This window comes from Pseudophryne corroboree, chromosome 5 (genome assembly GCF_028390025.1).
Source record: "Pseudophryne corroboree isolate aPseCor3 chromosome 5, aPseCor3.hap2, whole genome shotgun sequence".
NCBI lineage: Eukaryota > Metazoa > Chordata > Amphibia > Anura > Myobatrachidae > Pseudophryne > Pseudophryne corroboree.
Genome location: NC_086448.1, coordinates 782,134,226 through 782,152,015, shown reverse-complemented (window position 1 = coordinate 782,152,015; position 17,790 = coordinate 782,134,226). Strand labels below are relative to the sequence as shown.

General features: G+C 46.3%; 1 protein-coding gene across 2 annotated transcripts in view; it reads left to right on the top strand.

The window, feature by feature from the left end:
* ZBTB47 (zinc finger and BTB domain containing 47) overlaps positions 1 to 16,989 on the top strand; it is a 98,706-nt gene extending 81,717 nt beyond the window's left edge. The window contains exons 3-6 of one of the 2 annotated variants that reach the window (XM_063924354.1): positions 2,479 to 2,626; positions 2,845 to 2,960; positions 3,819 to 3,963; positions 11,664 to 16,989. In XM_063924354.1, the coding sequence (XP_063780424.1) occupies positions 2,479 to 2,626; positions 2,845 to 2,960; positions 3,819 to 3,963; positions 11,664 to 12,070 (816 nt within the window). In that variant the 3' untranslated portion in view covers positions 12,071 to 16,989. Of the gene's footprint in view, positions 1 to 2,478; positions 2,627 to 2,844; positions 2,961 to 3,818; positions 3,973 to 11,663 lie in introns of both variants that reach the window. The other variant, XM_063924353.1, reaches the window with a different exon arrangement.
* The last annotated feature ends 801 nt before the right edge of the window (positions 16,990 to 17,790 follow it).

The following is a 17,790-nucleotide window of genomic DNA, read 5'->3' as shown; positions in this document are numbered from 1 at the left end:
CTGGTGACCACGGACGCAAGCCTCCGAGGTTGGGGAGCAGTCACACAGGGAAGAAATTTCCAGGGTCTTTGGTCAAGTCAAGAGACTTGTCTTCACATCAACATCCTGGAGCTAAGGGCCATATACAACGCCCTACGTCAAGCGGAGACCTTACTTCGCGACCGACCAGTTCTGATCCAGTCAGACCACATCACTGCAGTGGCTCATGTAAACCGCCAAGGCAGCACAAGGAGCAGAGTGGCAATGGCGGAAGCCACCAGAATTCTTTGCTGCCCGGAGAATCATGTAAGCACACTGTCAGCAGTGTTCATTCCGGGAGTGGACAAATGGGAAGCAGACTTCCTCCGCAGACACGACCTACACCCGGGAGAGTGGGGACTTCATCCAGAAGTCTTCGCACAGATTGTGAGTGGGAACTGCCACAGATAGACATGATGGCGTCCCGCCTCAACAAAAAGCTACAGAGGTATTGCGCCAGGTCAAGAGACCCTCAGGCAGTAGCGGTAGACGCCCTAGTGACACCGTGGGTGTTCCGGTCAGTCTATGTATTTCCTCCTCTTCCTCTTAGACCAAAGGTGTTGAGGATAATAAGAAGAAAAGGAGTGAGAACAATCCTCATTGTTCCAGATTGGCCAAGACGAACCTGGTATCCAGATCTGCAGGAACTGCTCACAGAAGATCCGTGGCCTCTTCCTCTAAGACAGGACCTGTTGCAACAGGGACCCTGTCTGTTCCAAGACTTACCGCGGCTGCGTTTGACGGCATGGCGGTTGAACGCCGGATCCTAGCAGAAAAAGGCATTCCGGTTGAGGTTATCCCTACGCTGATAAAGGCTAGGAAGGAAGTAACAGCAAAACATTATCACCGTATATGGCGAAAATATGTTTCTTGGTGTGAGACCAAGAATGCTCCTACGGAAGAATTCCATCTGGGCCGTTTCCTTCACTTCCTACAAACTGGAGTGAATTTGGGCCTTAAATTAGGTTACATTAAGGTCCAGATTTCGGCCCTATCCATTTTCTTTCAAAAAGATTTGGCTTCTCTCCCAGAAGTTCAGACTTTTGTAAAGGGAGTGCTGCATATTCAGCCTCCTTTTGTGCCTCCGGTGGCACCTTGGGACCTTAACGTGGTGTTGAGTTTCCTAAAGTCACACTGGTTTGAACCACTTAAAACGGTGGAGTTGAAATATCTCATGTGGAAGGTGGTCATGTTATTAGCCTTGGCTTCGGCTAGGCGAGTGTCTGAATTAGTCGCTTTGTCACATAAAAGCCCCTATTTGGTTTTCCATTTGGATAGAGCAGAATTGCGGACCCGTTCGCAATTTCTGCCAAAAGTGGTTTCATCTTTTCATATGAACCAACCTATTGTGGTGCTTGTGGCTACATGTGACTTGGAGGATTCCGAGTTACTTGATGTGGTCAGGGCTTTGAAAATTTACGTAGCCAGAACTGCTAGAGTCAAGAAAACTGAAGCGCTGTTTGTCCTGTATGCATCCAACGAGATTGGTGCCCCTGCTTCAAAGCAAACTATTGCTCGCTGGATTTGTAACACGATTCAGCAAGCGCATTCTACGGCTGGTTTGCCGTTACCAAAATCGGTCAAGGCCCATTCCACTAGGAAGGTGGGCTCTTCTTGGGCGGTTGCCCGGGGGGTCTCTGCACTACAGCTGTGTCGAGCTGCTACTTGGTCGGGTTCAAACACTTTTGCAAAATTCTACAAGTTTGATACCCTGGCTGAGGAGGACCTCATGTTTGCTCAATCGGTGCTGCAGAGTCATCCGCACTTTCCCGCCCGTTTGGGAGCTTTGGTATAATCCCCATGGTCCTTACGGAGTCCCCAGCATCCTCTAGGACGTTGGAGAAAATAAGATTTTACTTACCGGTAAATCTATTTCTCGTAGTCCGTAGAGGATGCTGGGCGCCCGTCCCAAGTGTGGACTTCTTCTGCAATACTTGTATATAGTTATTGCTTCAATAAGGGTTATGTTATAGTTGCATCGGTCTTGATCTGATGCTCTGTTGTTTTTCATACTGTTAACTGGGTAGTTATCACAAGTTATACGGTGTGATTGGTGTGGCTGGTATGAATCTTGCCCTTGGATTAACAAAATCCTTTCCTCGTACTGTCCATGTCCTCTGGGCACAGTTTCTCTAACTGAGGTCTGGAGGAGGGGCATAGAGGGAGGAGCCAGTGCACACCAGGAACTAAATTCTTTCTTAAAGTGCCCATGTCTCCTGCGGAGCCCGTCTATCCCCATGGTCCTTACGGAGTCCCCAGCATCCTCTACGGACTACGAGAAATAGATTTACCGGTAAGTAAAATCTTATTTTTTTAGAGGTTTTTTTTTTTTTTCTCCCCTTCCTACAGTTTTTCTCTGAATGCTTAGCCCAGGTTTTGGGGGAAATTTGTTTTATAAGTTGATATTACTCTTTCTCCTATCATGAGAAGCCTTAACCTCGGTGGCTGCTTCTCTTGCAGTGTTTAACGTGTGGGAAAACCTTTAAGAAGCTCTGGTCTCTTCATGAACACAATAAAATCGTACACGGTTATGCTGAAAAGAAGTTCTCCTGTGACATTTGTGAAAAAAAATTCTACACTATGGCCCATGTCCGAAAGCACCTGGTTGGTGAGTAGTGCGTGTGTAAGTGGGGGTGGGGGGGGAAACACTTCCACTATTGAGCTGATAAATTGTGCGAAGGCAGCAACGCTTTGCTAGGAGGGCAGTGTTAATGATTAGTGTTAAAAGTCTCAGAAGAAAATTATGTTCTTTATAACTTATAGGTTAACATTTTGGGCACTATGGTACTGTTTAATTTTTATCTGTTAATTTTTGGTTTCTAACAGCTCACACAAAGGACATGCCTTTCACGTGTGAAACCTGTGGAAAGTCCTTTAAGCGAAGTATGTCTCTGAAGGTCCATTCTCTGCAGCACTCCGGGGAGAAGCCTTTCAAGTGTGAGGTGAGATGCTGGATTATTTACAAAGGGGTGATATCTTGAAGTCTGGTCTAAAACCAGCTACACATTAGTACTTGTGAGGGAACAGGGTCATGAAGTGTCACATTTTGTGGGCTGAACATTGGTTTATGAGGTGGCTTAGTGTTTGTATAAGTTTCAGCTGAATTGAATGACTGAATTCTCATTAATTTTTCTTCAGCCGACAAAATTGCAGTTTCCGATGTATGTGTGCACAACGTATGTGCTCTAAAGTGCTTTTTAGGTTTCTTAATCCAGTAAAATATATGTAACTATAATGTATGAACTTTGTTTTTCAACTAAATACATTAGATAGAATTCAAACAACTTAAGTATTTTATAGAAATATAATTGTTAAAATTGTTTGGAATTTGCTTGCCCCGGACGAGCCCCCACGTACTCCAGTAGAACCCTATCTTCGATAGCTAATTTATCATGACTGTTTGGTATTGCTGACTCTTTATTTTCTAATTCATGTGTTTTTAAATGAAGCGTCTCAGACATGATAGCACAATGATTATACTTAAGAATTACAGCTCTGCAGAATCTTATTTATTGCTGTTAAACATGCAGTGCATTAAAATCCCTGTCACATACTTGTCACTATCTTATTGTGAAATGAGGACTGGACCCAGCTTGGCTTTAATAGGTCCGTTGTAGGAATTGAATTGTAAGACATGGTCACGTCCAGTGTGATGTGATCCCTGGACATGTCCAGTGTGAGGGAGGTTTTCACATTTAGTTGTGGTGATGTTGCCCATTTTGCAGCATGACTGTATAGAAGTTGTGATTAGATATGTGTCTTGGACCTCTCTAGCGGCAGTTTTGGTTTTCTCTCTGCAGAACTGCCACGAGCGTTTCCAGTACAAGTATCAGCTGCGATCACACATGAGCATCCATATTGGGCACAAACAATTCATGTGCCAGTGGTGCGGCAAAGACTTCAACATGAAACAGTATTTTGATGAACATATGAAGACCCATACCGGTAAGGAAAGTAAGGACATTCATTTAATATTGTTTATTCTCTCCCTATCCAAAACATTTTAATACTATCACTCCATTCCTATGTCCACCCATCTACCTACCTGACTTCCCTTACATAAACCTAACCCTAGTCTATAGCTAACTATTTTACCTGCTCTCCTAGTGCCTTGTGTTATGTCCTTTACTCCTAATGTCCTGTGTTGTGCCCTTTATTCCTAATGCCCCTTCCAGTGTCTGAATCAACTTCTACAGCCACCATCCCCTTTCATACCGAGAACTTGTCTCCTTTTCTGCCACATATACAGTTTCACACCTCCCCTATGCCCAGTATCATGCTTCTTGTTCTTCAACCATCCAGGTTACACACCACTTTTCTCTTCCTGTCCCATATGAGTCGGGCCCTGCTCTCCTGCTGTGTTCTGTTACTCCCCTGTCACACCTCGCTCTTTCTGTGTTCTGTTACACCCCTGTCACACCTTTCTCTCTTGCTGTGTTCTGTTACTCCCCTGTCACACCTCGCTTTCCTGCTGTGTTCTGTTACTCCCCTGTCACACCTCGCTCTCTTGCTGTGTTCTGTTACTCCCCTGTCACACCTCGCTTTCCTGCTGTGTTCTGTTACTTCCCTGTCACACCTCGCTTTCCTGCTGTGTTCTGTTACTCCCCTGTCACACCTCGCTCTCTTGCTGTGTTCTGTTACTCACCTGTCACACCTCGCTCTCTTGCTGTGTTCTGTTACTCCCCTGTCACACATCCATGGCTTATCTATAATGGATGCAAGGTGTGCGGCGCACATGGGCCCATGGGTTAAGGGAGGCCCACACCCTGCACCCATTTAACTATACTTACCTCTCTGTCAGCCCGGTGCTTGCTGCAGAGTGGCAAGAAGCAGGGGGAAAATGGCCGCCGTGGCGTTTTCCAGGGATTTGCGCATGCACAATACAGATATCCTCAGGAATGCGGCATGGATGCCATGTTTCCGGAGACCTGCGCACCATTGCTCTCCCGCTGTGTTCTGTTACTCCCCTGTCACACATCGCTTTCCTGCTGTGTTCTGTTACTCCCCTGTCAAACCTCGCTCTCCTGCTGTGTTCTGTTCTTCCCCTGTCGCACATCGCTCTCCTGCTGTGTTCTGTTACTCCCCTGTCGCACATTGCTCTCCTGCTGTGTTCTGTTACACCCCTGTCACACCTCGCTCTTGCTGTGTTCTGTTACTCCCCTGTCACACCTCGCTCTTGCTGTGTGCTGTTACTCCCCTGTCACACCTCGCTCTTGCTGTGTTCTGTTACTCCCCTGTCACACCTCGCTCTTGCTGTGTTCTGTTACTCCCCTGTCACACCTCGCTCTTGCTGTGTTCTGTTACACCCCTGTCACACCTCGCTCTTGCTGTGTTCTGTTACTCCCCTGTCACACCTCGCTCTTGCTGTGTTCTGTTACTCCCCTGTCACACCTCGCTCTTGCTGTGTTCTGTTACATCCCTGTCACACATCCACGGCTTATCTATAATGGATGCAAGGTGTGCGGTGCACACGGGCCCCTGGGTTAAGGGGGCCCACACCCTGCACCCATTTAACTATACTTATCTCTGTCAGCCCGGTGCTTGCTGCAGAGTGGCAAAAAGCAGGGGGAAAATGGCCGCGCTTTTTTTTTTGCAGGGATTTGCGCATGCGCAATACAGATATCCCCAGAAATGCGGCATGGATGCCATGTTCCCGGAGACTTGCGCATGTGCTGTAGGCTCTGGCACACGCCGGAGAGGAGAGGTCCAATCGGAGACTAAACATGGGCCTTCCTCCTCTCTTAAAGTGCCAGTGCACACATCGTTCTCCTTCTGTGCTCTGTTACTACCCCCATGTCACACATCTCTCTCCTGCTGTGTTCTGTTACTACCCCCATGTCACACATCTCTCTCCTGCTGTGCTCTGTTACTACCCCCATGTCGCACATATCTCTCCTACTGTGTTCTGTTACTACCCCCATGTCACACATCTCTCTCCTGCTGTGTTCTGTTACTACCCCCATGTCACACATCTCTCTCCTGCTGTGTTCTGTTACTACCCCCATGTCACACATCTCTCTCCTGCTGTGCTCTTTTACTACCCCCATGTCACGCATCTCTCTCCTGCTGTGTTCTGTTACTACCCCCATGTCACACATCTCTCTCCTGCTGTGTTCTGTTACTACCCCCATGTCACACATCTCTCTCCTGCTGTGCTCTTTTACTACCCCCATGTCACACATCTCTCTCCTGCTGTGCTCTTTTACTACCCCCATGTCACGCATCTCTCTCCTGCTGTGTTCTGTTACTACCCCCATGTCACACATCTCTCTCCTGCTGTGTTCTGTTACTACCCCCATGTCGCACATATCTCTCCTGCTGTGTTCTGTTACTACCCCCATGTCACACATCTCTCCTGCTGTGTTCTGTTACTACCCCCATGTTACGCATCTCTCTCCTGCTGTGTTCTGTTACTACCCCCATGTCACACATCTCTCTCCTGCTGTGCTCTTTTACTACCCCCATGTCACGCATCTCTCTCCTGCTGTGTTCTGTTACTACCCCCATGTCACGCATCTCTCTCCTGCTGTGTTCTGTTACTACCCCCATGTCACACATCTCTCTCCTGCTGTGTTCTGTTACTACCCCCATGTCACACATCTCTCCTGCTGTGTTCTGTTACTACCCCCATGTCACACATCTCTCTCCTGCTGTGTTCTGTTACTACCCCCATGTCACACATCTCTCCTGCTGTGTTCTGTTACTACCCCCATGTTACGCATCTCTCTCCTGCTGTGTTCTGTTACTACCCCCATGTCACACATCTCTCTCCTGCTGTGTTCTGTTACTACCCCCATGTCACACATCTCTCTCCTGCTGTGCTCTTTTACTACCCCCATGTCACACATCTCTCTCCTGCTGTGCTCTTTTACTACCCCCATGTCACGCATCTCTCTCCTGCTGTGTTCTGTTACTACCCCCATGTCACACATCTCTCTCCTGCTGTGTTCTGTTACTACCCCCATGTCGCACATATCTCTCCTGCTGTGTTCTGTTACTACCCCCATGTCACACATCTCTCCTGCTGTGTTCTGTTACTACCCCCATGTTACGCATCTCTCTCCTGCTGTGTTCTGTTACTACCCCCATGTCACACATCTCTCTCCTGCTGTGCTCTTTTACTACCCCCATGTCACACATCTCTCCTGCTGTGTTCTGTTACTACCCCCATGTCACACATCTCTCTCCTGCTGTGTTCTGTTACTACCCCCATGTCACACATCTCTCTCCTGCTGTGTTCTGTTACTACCCCCATATCATGCATCTCTCTCCTGCTGTGTTCTGTTACTACCCCCATGTCACACATCTCTCTCCTGCTGTGTTCTGTTACTACCCCCATGTCACACATCTCTCTCCTGCTGTGTTCTGTTACTACCCCCATGTCACACATCTCTCTCCTGCTGTGTTCTGTTACTACCCCCATGTCACACATCTCTCTCCTGCTGTGTTCTGTTACTACCCCCATGTCACACATCTCTCTCCTGCTGTGTTCTGTTACTACCCCCATGTCACACATCTCTCTCCTGCTGTGTTCTGTTACTACCCCCATGTCACACATCTCTCTCCTGCTGTGTTCTGTTACTACCCCCATATCATGCATCTCTCTCCTGCTGTGTTCTGTTACTACCCCCATGTCACACATCTCTCTCCTGCTGTGTTCTGTTACTACCCCCATGTCACACATCTCTCTCCTGCTGTGTTCTGTTACTACCCCCATGTCACACATCTCTCCTGCTGTGTTCTGTTACTACCCCCATGTCACACATCTCTCTCCTGCTGTGTTCTGTTACTACCCCCATGTCACACATCTCTCCTGCTGTGTTCTGTTACTACCCCCATGTCACACATCTCTCTCCTGCTGTGTTCTGTTACTACCCCCATGTCACACATCTCTCTCCTGCTGTGTTCTGTTACTACCCCCATATCATGCATCTCTCTCCTGCTGTGTTCTGTTACTACCCCCATGTCACACATCTCTCTCCTGCTGTGTTCTGTTACTACCCCCATGTCACACATCTCTCTCCTGCTGTGTTCTGTTACTACCCCCATGTTACGCATCTCTCTCCTGCTGTGCTCTGTTACTACCCCCATGTTACGCATCTCTCTCCTGCTGTGTTCTGTTACTACCCCCATGTCACACATCTCTCTCCTGCTGTGTTCTGTTACTACCCCCATGTCACACATCTCTCTCCTGCTGTGCTCTGTTACTACCCCCATGTTACGCATCTCTCTCCTGCTGTGCTCTGTTACTACCCCCATGTCACACATCTCTCTCCTGCTGTGTTCTGTTACTACCCCCATGTCACGCATCTCTCTCCTGCTGTGTTCTGTTACTACCCCCATGTCACGCATCTCTCTCCTGCTGTGTTCTGTTACTACCCCCATGTCACACATCTCTCTCCTGCTGTGTTCTGTTACTACCCCCATGTCACACATCTCTCTCCTGCTGTGTTCTGTTACTACCCCCATGTCACACATCTCTCCTGCTGTGTTCTGTTACTACCCCCATGTCACACATCTCTCCTGCTGTGTTCTGTTACTACCCCCATGTTACGCATCTCTCTCCTGCTGTGCTCTGTTACTACCCCCATGTTACGCATCTCTCTCCTGCTGTGCTCTGTTACTACCCCCATGTCACACATCTCTCTCCTGCTGTGTTCTGTTACTACCCCCATGTCACGCATCTCTCTCCTGCTGTGTTCTGTTACTACCCCCATGTCACACATCTCTCTCCTGCTGTGTTCTGTTACTACCCCCATGTCACACATCTCTCTCCTGCTGTGTTCTGTTACTACCCCCATATCATGCATCTCTCTCCTGCTGTGTTCTGTTACTACCCCCATGTCACACATCTCTCTCCTGCTGTGTTCTGTTACTACCCCCATGTCACACATCTCTCTCCTGCTGTGTTCTGTTACTACCCCCATGTCACACATCTCTCTCCTGCTGTGTTCTGTTACTACCCCCATGTCACACATCTCTCTCCTGCTGTGTTCTGTTACTACCCCCATGTTACGCATCTCTCTCCTGCTGTGCTCTGTTACTACCCCCATGTTACGCATCTCTCTCCTGCTGTGTTCTGTTACTACCCCCATGTCACACATCTCTCTCCTGCTGTGTTCTGTTACTACCCCCATGTCACACATCTCTCTCCTGCTGTGCTCTGTTACTACCCCCATGTTACGCATCTCTCTCCTGCTGTGCTCTGTTACTACCCCCATGTCACACATCTCTCTCCTGCTGTGTTCTGTTACTACCCCCATGTCACACATCTCTCTCCTGCTGTGTTCTGTTACTACCCCCATGTCACACATCTCTCTCCTGCTGTGTTCTGTTACTACCCCCATGTCACACATCTCTCCTGCTGTGTTCTGTTACTACCCCCATGTCACACATCTCTCCTGCTGTGTTCTGTTACTACCCCCATGTTACGCATCTCTCTCCTGCTGTGCTCTGTTACTACCCCCATGTTACGCATCTCTCTCCTGCTGTGCTCTGTTACTACCCCCATGTCACACATCTCTCTCCTGCTGTGTTCTGTTACTACCCCCATGTCACGCATCTCTCTCCTGCTGTGTTCTGTTACTACCCCCATGTCACACATCTCTCTCCTGCTGTGTTCTGTTACTACCCCCATGTCACACATCTCTCTCCTGCTGTGCTCTGTTACTACCCCCATGTCACACATCTCTCTCCTGCTGTGCTCTGTTACTACCCCCATGTTACGCATCTCTCTCCTGCTGTGCTCTGTTACTACCCCATGTTACGCATCTCTCTCCTGCTGTGTTCTGGTACACGCCCCACCCACCCCATGGGGCAGATGTATTAAGCCTGGAGAAGTGATAAAGCAGTGATAAGTGGAAGGTGATAACTCACCAGCCAATCAACTCCAATATGTCAATTGACAGGTGGTAGCTGATTGTCTGGTGCGTTATCACCTTCCACTTATCACTGCTTTATCACTTTTCCAGGCTTAATACATCTGCCCCGATGTCACTCATCGCTGTGCTGCCTTCCACCATCCTTGTACATGAGACTACTAAACCCAACATGCGAGTTGCCTTGTGTATACATGTGCATCATTAGTATTCACACGCATGTGTGTAAAGGTTTAAAGGCTCCCTACAGAAATAGGTATTAAATAATTTCCTGTTTGTATGTGTAATGTACGATACTGCAAATGCTTTGTACATAATGCTAAATGCATTCACGCTGTCCCCATTATACACACACACACACACACACACACACACACACACACACACACACACACACACGTTGTGAAAAAGGCTTTTTTAATCTGTTTGATAAAATAAAAATCAATTAGCATGGTTGGCTTAGTGGCCGTGTTTTATTTGCTTTTCTATTGTAAAATATCAGTCTGTTGTGTCTTCACCCACCGAGAGTCCCTTTCAGTTTAGTGGGGTAGGCATGACTGCTATGAAACAGAACGCAACTTCTATCTGCAGTACTGTCCCCCCACCCAGCACTGCAGGATGGTACGGTCCTGTGTGGAGACTCGTTTAATAGTGAGCATCTGTTAAATGAGGACAGGGAGTTGCCGGAGGGTGGGATTAGCGTGTCCCCTATATAGAAATATGATTTTAATAAGCTCCATTCAACAACACTTCTGAGGCCGGCACGAGGCTCTGTGCTTATTTCCTGTACTATGAAAGCAGTGGCCAATTCGGGTAGTATATATTGCACTCTAGGGTCCATAAGCAATAGGCCTGGGTATGTGAGCCTAGTGGGTAAGGTAACGGTGATAGAGATCTGATGAGCGGGAGTTTACGCCTGAGCGTATCTGTTAGGAGCGGCCCAATGTGTAATATTCTCTTAAAATAGCTTAATTCCACCTTTACAGGAGTATGTACTGTGGATGGGCTGCTTCTGGAGCAGGAATACTCAACCAATGTCCACAAATACCACTAATAGGTCATGTTTTGTGATATGGCCTAATTATTGACCCAGCAAAATAGATTAGCTCACCGTTGGATGATCAAAGAAATCCTTAAAGCGTGACCTGTTGCCGATACTTGTAGATCAGGGTTGGGAACCCTATTTCTATAGCATGTGAAAAACCTTCCCATGATTGCAATACATTAAAATGACCTGTAGAAAGAAGAGGAATCCTGTTATCTGTATTAATGTCTGAATGTTCACGCAGTGCTACACAAGAGAAGCTACTGTACAGCACTATGACGGTACCAAATACTACAGTGTACAGTCCGAGCCCTGCAACCAGGAACATGTGCTTGTGGAACTGTAACCTTCATTACAGATCTCTGAGGACATAATAAAGAGATCTCCTTGTGTTCTGCAAAGATCACTAAGATTTGGGGTTTTGATTCTCCCGCCCCCTCTTCCCTTCTCATTTACTTGGCTGTAGCTCTTAGCGGGTATAACAAGCAGTGGTACTTCGCTGGAGCACTACGGGGAGATATAGGTTGCTTCAGCCCTTCTGTACTGTGTAAAGGGTTAGATATGGCCTTGCGGAAGGGTTGCAGTTTGTTTCCATAGGCCCAGGTACTTACTTGGTTGTATGTTGAGAGTTTTACTTGGGGGGTTTACATGTATGTTGTGTATAAGTCTTGCCAGTGACCAGTGTCTGCCCCATCCCTGTTCCCTTAACTTTTTTTTTTTAGGAGAGAAACCTTTCATCTGCGAGATCTGCGGCAAGAGCTTCACCAGTCGGCCTAACATGAAGCGTCACCGCCGTACACACACCGGAGAGAAACCATATCCCTGCAATGTGTGCGGCCAGCGCTTCCGTTTCTCCAACATGCTGAAAGCGCACAGGGAAAAGTGCTTCCAAGGCGGCAATCCCCCAACTCCCGGCAGTCCCGGAACAGCAGCGAGTCTCTCCGCTTCCTCACAAAGCGGCAATTCACCAGGTCAATCAAGCCCAGGCCTCTCCCCCACCTTACCACAGCACCCACTATCTCTGCCGCTTCTCCACTCCCTCCCACACAGCATGCCTCCCCCCTCACATCACCTTCCTCCACCACCTCCTCTATTCCCTGCTGGCCGCATAAACTCAAATACCAACTAGTCCCTCCTAAGACTGGCCTGACCGCCCTGAAGTGCTCCCCCAAGGAACGAAACGCGTTGGGTTCCTGATCCTTTCGTTTTTCTGCTCTCTACATTTGTGGCTCAGTCTCCAGTGCAGATAAAACACATCATGTTATTCTTCAGCTCCCACCCTACTTACGCTTCTCTTGCACATAACCTGCTCGCAGCATCGAAATGGGAAAGTGAGGACTAAGGGCTACAAGCAGTCATCTTGGTACAGTGCTTTTTTTCTTCTTTTATAGTACCTATTAACTTTAATATGGTCATATGGTCAATACCTGCTTTTCCTGACTTTTTTGTTTCTTTTGGTCTTTTTCTGTTCTTTATGTATGTGATACAGTAATCCACGACGCGTTTTGCACCCTGGTTAAGCCATGTTTAAACTGGCGATAGACTCGAACCTAGATAAAAATTAAATAATTCTTCCCCCTGGACTCCTGGAATTATCACACAGATGAGGAAAAATGTGGTTCTACCGCTCTTGCTCATGGAAGACTTGAGCAGCCCTTGCAGACAGTCTGTGCGCACTGCAGAAAAAGGCGTACAATCCTCCTGTGGACACTTGCTAAACAGCCTTGGCTAATCTCCGCTACATGACACAATCGCCCTTCAACTGACGAGAGTAATGTACAGACCGGAACTGCAGCACCTCCTGGCCTCCCTACTCTCCATTACTTTGGTTTAATAAACCAATCTTTGCACCCCCTCAAAAAACCAATACAAAACCTCTGTATTTGACTACCTGTCCTCGTCATTTCACCTTGGTTGCAATTAATTGTATACCATTTCCGATACAAGTTATGAAGGCGATGGGATGTTTTCTGTTACATCAGCATGAATTTAGATTGTGTTTTTATCTTTTTGTCTTTTTTTTTTTTTTTCGGCATATGCATTTCATTTTGCTGTTTTGGGTCTTGATAATCCATTATATTTCTGAACTAGGACGTATCGTGGAATGACTGCTGGAAGGCAGGAGAATTGGGCGACACTGCTTTTAAAGGTTGTGCGGCACAGTTAGGATGTTGATAGTTGCTGCTGGTCTGCGTCTTATTATGAGTAAACTGAACCAGACACCTGCCTACAGTCCTATAGGCTCCTTTATGTAACATGCTTTTAAAATACTACTAAACTTAAAATGTAAGTTGCTTTGTATGCAAGAGCTGCTACGACAGTCTACAAATACATATTCAAACTTTTTTAGGATGTTGTCAGACTAAAAATACTTCAGGTTAGTGCTGGGATCATGGGGTAGGCATGTGTGCTACGCATGTGAAACTTCCTGTTGGTGCCTCACTGCATGGTAACTAATGGATTGATTGGCTCCCGGACATTATGTGCGGGTATGTTAATTCACAGATAAACGTAGCAATGATGCTCAAATCCACTGATTTTGTATCGTGTGTCGCAACCCTCAGCCACCTGAGTAAGCCTCAACTTACTCAGACTGCCTCTGCCGAGGACAGGAAATTTGCGTCCACACATGCGCTTGGCCTGGCTTCCACACTCTTACAAGACAGGGCCAACATGTCCCCGCTTTGTGTAACTGCTCCCATCTCCAACCCCCCCCCCGACCCGCAAACATTGGAGATTTATGTAAACCATCTGGTTTATGTACTTCAGTGAACCGGGCCCTTAGTAGAATGTGTTCATTTGCACATAGCAGTAGTAGGCTGCTGGAAGTTGTACTGTTATAAGTTCTTGACACCTGATGAAGATTTAAGGACTTGTGAGTTGCAATATTCCATCTCACCGTTTCCTTTTAGATCATTGGCGCAATGCTTTACCAGTTTCAGACTCTAGACCAGACATTCCCAACCACGGTCCTCAAGGCACACCAACAGGGCAGGTTTTAGTGATATCCAGGCTGCAGCACAGATGGTTAAATCAAAATAACTGAGCTACTAATTAAGTCACCTGTGCTGAAGCCTGGATATCACTAAAACCTGCACTGTTGGTGTGCCTCGAGGACCGTGGTTGGGAATGCCTGGTGTAGACTCTGCTTCAGAATTAACCCTGCTGGTCCCATTTTATAATATTTAATCACAAATGATATTAGCAATTGACAGTTCGTTCCCTTTTCTGTTGGCTTGTGGGGAGAAATTTAAACCTATATTAATGTTTCCAAACTGTGGGGTCTATTTATCAACAAGTGATAAAACGTGTTTTGATTGATCAAACTTGTTGCGTATGATAAATGGTGCCCCAGCTAAATTTAAACAATGACGGGAGCTGATTGGCTGGAGCACCATTCATCATACGCAATGACTTTTCTCATTCACCACAAGTTTTATCACTTGTGGATAAATGGTCCTTTGTTTGTGTGTGCGCTGGTGGCTTCAGCTTACCTGTTTTTAGATAATTGTGAAAATATAGAGGGGGAGATGCATCAAACCTATCAGCGCCTAACTGTCATTATTCAAGCACAGCCTGTAAAATGACAGAAGCTGATTGGCTAATACTCTCTCCATTTTATCTCTCTCAAAAGTTTGATAGAGCTCCCCAGAGTGTCTGTATTCCACTCCTTAATCACGAAACAGGTGCGGGATCCGTTCACTTTGTTACAACAATGTTGTACCTCTCGGCAAACCATAATAAAATTAATAACGATGCAATTTCAGCTTTCCAGGTAAAAGATGAAATGGACTGGACATGTTCTTCGACATAAAACGCACAGAACTGTTACTTCCATTTTAAAATGTCAACCCCCAAGTTTTGTGGTCCTAGAGGCGGCTTTCTGCCTGTGAATATAAAATAAATAAATATATATATATATATATATATATATATATATTCTCTGTATTGGAAAGTCTGGTATCCAAAATATTCCACAATCCACAAAGCATGACATAGATAATGACCGCTTTTGATTTCTGCCAGTTCAGTGTACATAAAGTTTGTTTTATGCACAATATTGTTAAAAATATTGTATACAATGACATCCAGGTTGTGTGTATATGAAACATACATGCGTTGTGTGTTTAGACTTGGGCCCCATCCCCAAGATATCTCACTATAGTGTGGAAATATTCCTAATTACAGAAAAATCCAAAAGCATTTCACATATGGCAGTCAACCTGTATGACGTAGGGGGTGGGGTAGGAAACCGCTTAAATCTTTGCCATGGAGCCAGGCCACAGGAATCACCATAGTGCATTTGTCACGTGTCACTTTAGAAAAGAGTGTGGAAAGTTCCTGGTTAGTTGTCACTGGTGCACTACGAACGCTGTCTGTTAACGGAGACGCTTCATCCAAATAAGCTTAAGTGACATTATGTGCACATTGAAATATAAGTAATGAGCTTGTTTAACTTATTTATTGAGAATTTTGGGTTTGGTTTGTCTGTATGTGGAGGCAAACTATTGCAGTCACTGGAGAAGTTTTGATTATGGCCTGTAGCTCCATCTACTGGTGAGCTGTTGGTACTGCACAGCAACAAACAGGGCTTCTGGATAATCGGAGCACAGGATTCTATCACATGCAGATACTGTAATTTAAACAAAACTGCATCCTGCTGCTTTTAAGAAATATGCTCCAGTCTTTCACATGAAGTAGTCACTTATTTATAAGATTTTTACCCTCTGCAGTTTTAAAGCTTGCTTCCCAACCTTTCCCAATTCTCCACCTTCCCTCTGAAGCGACACTAACTAAAAATGTGAAATAATCTGGGTCAGCGAAGTGTAGTTCTCTTGTTTTCTTAATAAAAATCACCACAGGACACTAATCTATATTAAGAATACACCCCCCTTAACTCAGACAAAAGAGGAGACCATTCATAAGTTTACATTATTCAGCCAAATTAGACTTTCAACACCTTTTGAAGCCAGATGGACTTTATGATCATGGTGTACCCCTCTGCATTTAGCTGCGAACTCTTGGAGAGTTCTCGTCTCTGTTGCACTATTTGTATATGGATGACCCAAAAGTGTGTGATTTTTTTTTTTTTAATTCCAACCTATAATTATGGATTTTAAAAGCGGGAACACTGGCGTTTCCGATGTAAATATCATCAGTTCATCTGTATCCAGGATGGTGCCACAGCTTACCAGCTCTGCAATCCTCTCCCTCTGTCCTGTCAAATGACATCACCTGTCTTCTGGCCTCCAGCGTAAAAGTCTGAAGATCTTGGACGTTGCAAGAACAGAGGTTTCATCATTCAACCATTGGAATGGACCATATATGTTCAGCTGGGAAAGGACTGTTCAAATGGGGACTGCCATCTTGTGTTGTCAAGGACTAAAGAACAGTAGCAATCATGTACCAGGCCAACTTCTGAGGTGGTTAAACCCTGTTTAGCTTAACTGTGCCTTTCCCAGTTCACGCCACTTTGGGAGGGCATAATGTTTCCATAACCCAAATATCTCTCTACACCCATGGCAGTTCAGAACTTTGTCACCATCCTCGTGCAAACCTTTTTTGGAAGCTGGCCCCAGGACACTTGGCGTAACTGAATGCAAAGCATTCTGGGAGTTTGGAAGGTGTGCACAGTGGCGCCATGTTTTAGCCTCTCTAGATAACTCTCAACAACACTAGATATTGTTGGAAAGAGACATTTTGTCAATATTTCCCTAATGTATGAAAAAACATTTTTTCACTATATCGTTCGCTTACATTTACAGCTTTTTGCTGTCTCACTGTATTATTGGACGTTAACGGTTTTCATGTCCTTTTTAGTGCTTTCAAGTGGAAAGACGTTAATTAGAGGAGGTAGGAGGTCAGCAATGTAGTTGTAGAAATTGTTAGTGAGCAACTATTGTCCAGAGCACAATTTAGACAGATGTGTTTGTGGGGATGATGAAATCTAAACCACTTGCCTATTGCCGATCTGAAAAAACGACAAAATGTTCTTTCCTTTTTAAATAGCTATAAAATATCTTGACAAAAATAAAAACTACATTTGAACATGTCGTGTAAGATTATTTTATTTTTCAACGAGAGACTTGTTTTTGCCTTTTTTTAAAAAAACGTATTTCTCTAACGTCCTAGTGGATGCTGGGAACTCCGTAAGGACCATGGGGAATAGCGGGCTCCGAAGGAGGCTGGGCACTCTAGAAAGATCTTAGACTACCTGGTGTGCACTGGCTCCTCCCACTATGACCCTCCTCCAAGCCTCAGTTAGATTTCGTGCCCGGCCGAGGTTGGATGCACACTAGGGGCTCTCCTGAGCTCTTAGAAAGTTATAGTCTTAGAATTTGTTCTTTTCAGTGAGACCTGCTGGCAACAGGCTCACTGCAGCGAGGGACTAAGGGGAGAAGAAGCGAACTCGCCTGCTTGCAGCCGGATTGGGCTTCTTAGGCTACTGGACACCATTAGCTCCAGAGGGATCGACCGCAGGCCCAGCCTTGATGTTCGGTCCCGGAGCCGCGCCGCCGTCCCCCTTACAGAGCCAGAAGCAAGAAGATGGTCCGGAAAATCGGCGGCATGAAGACTCAGTCTTCACCAAGGTAGCGCACAGCACTGCAGCTGTGCGCCATTGCTCCTCTCACACACTTCATACTCCGGTCACTGAGGGTGCAGGGCGCTGGGGGGGGGGCGCCCTGAGGCAGCAATAAAAACACCTTGGCTGGCAAAAATACCTCAATATATAGCCCCAGGGGCTATATATGAGGTAAATACCCCTGCCAGAAGTCCATAAAAAACGGGAGAATAGGCCGCGAAAAAGGGGCGGAGCCTATCTCCTCAGCACACTGGCGCCATTTTCCC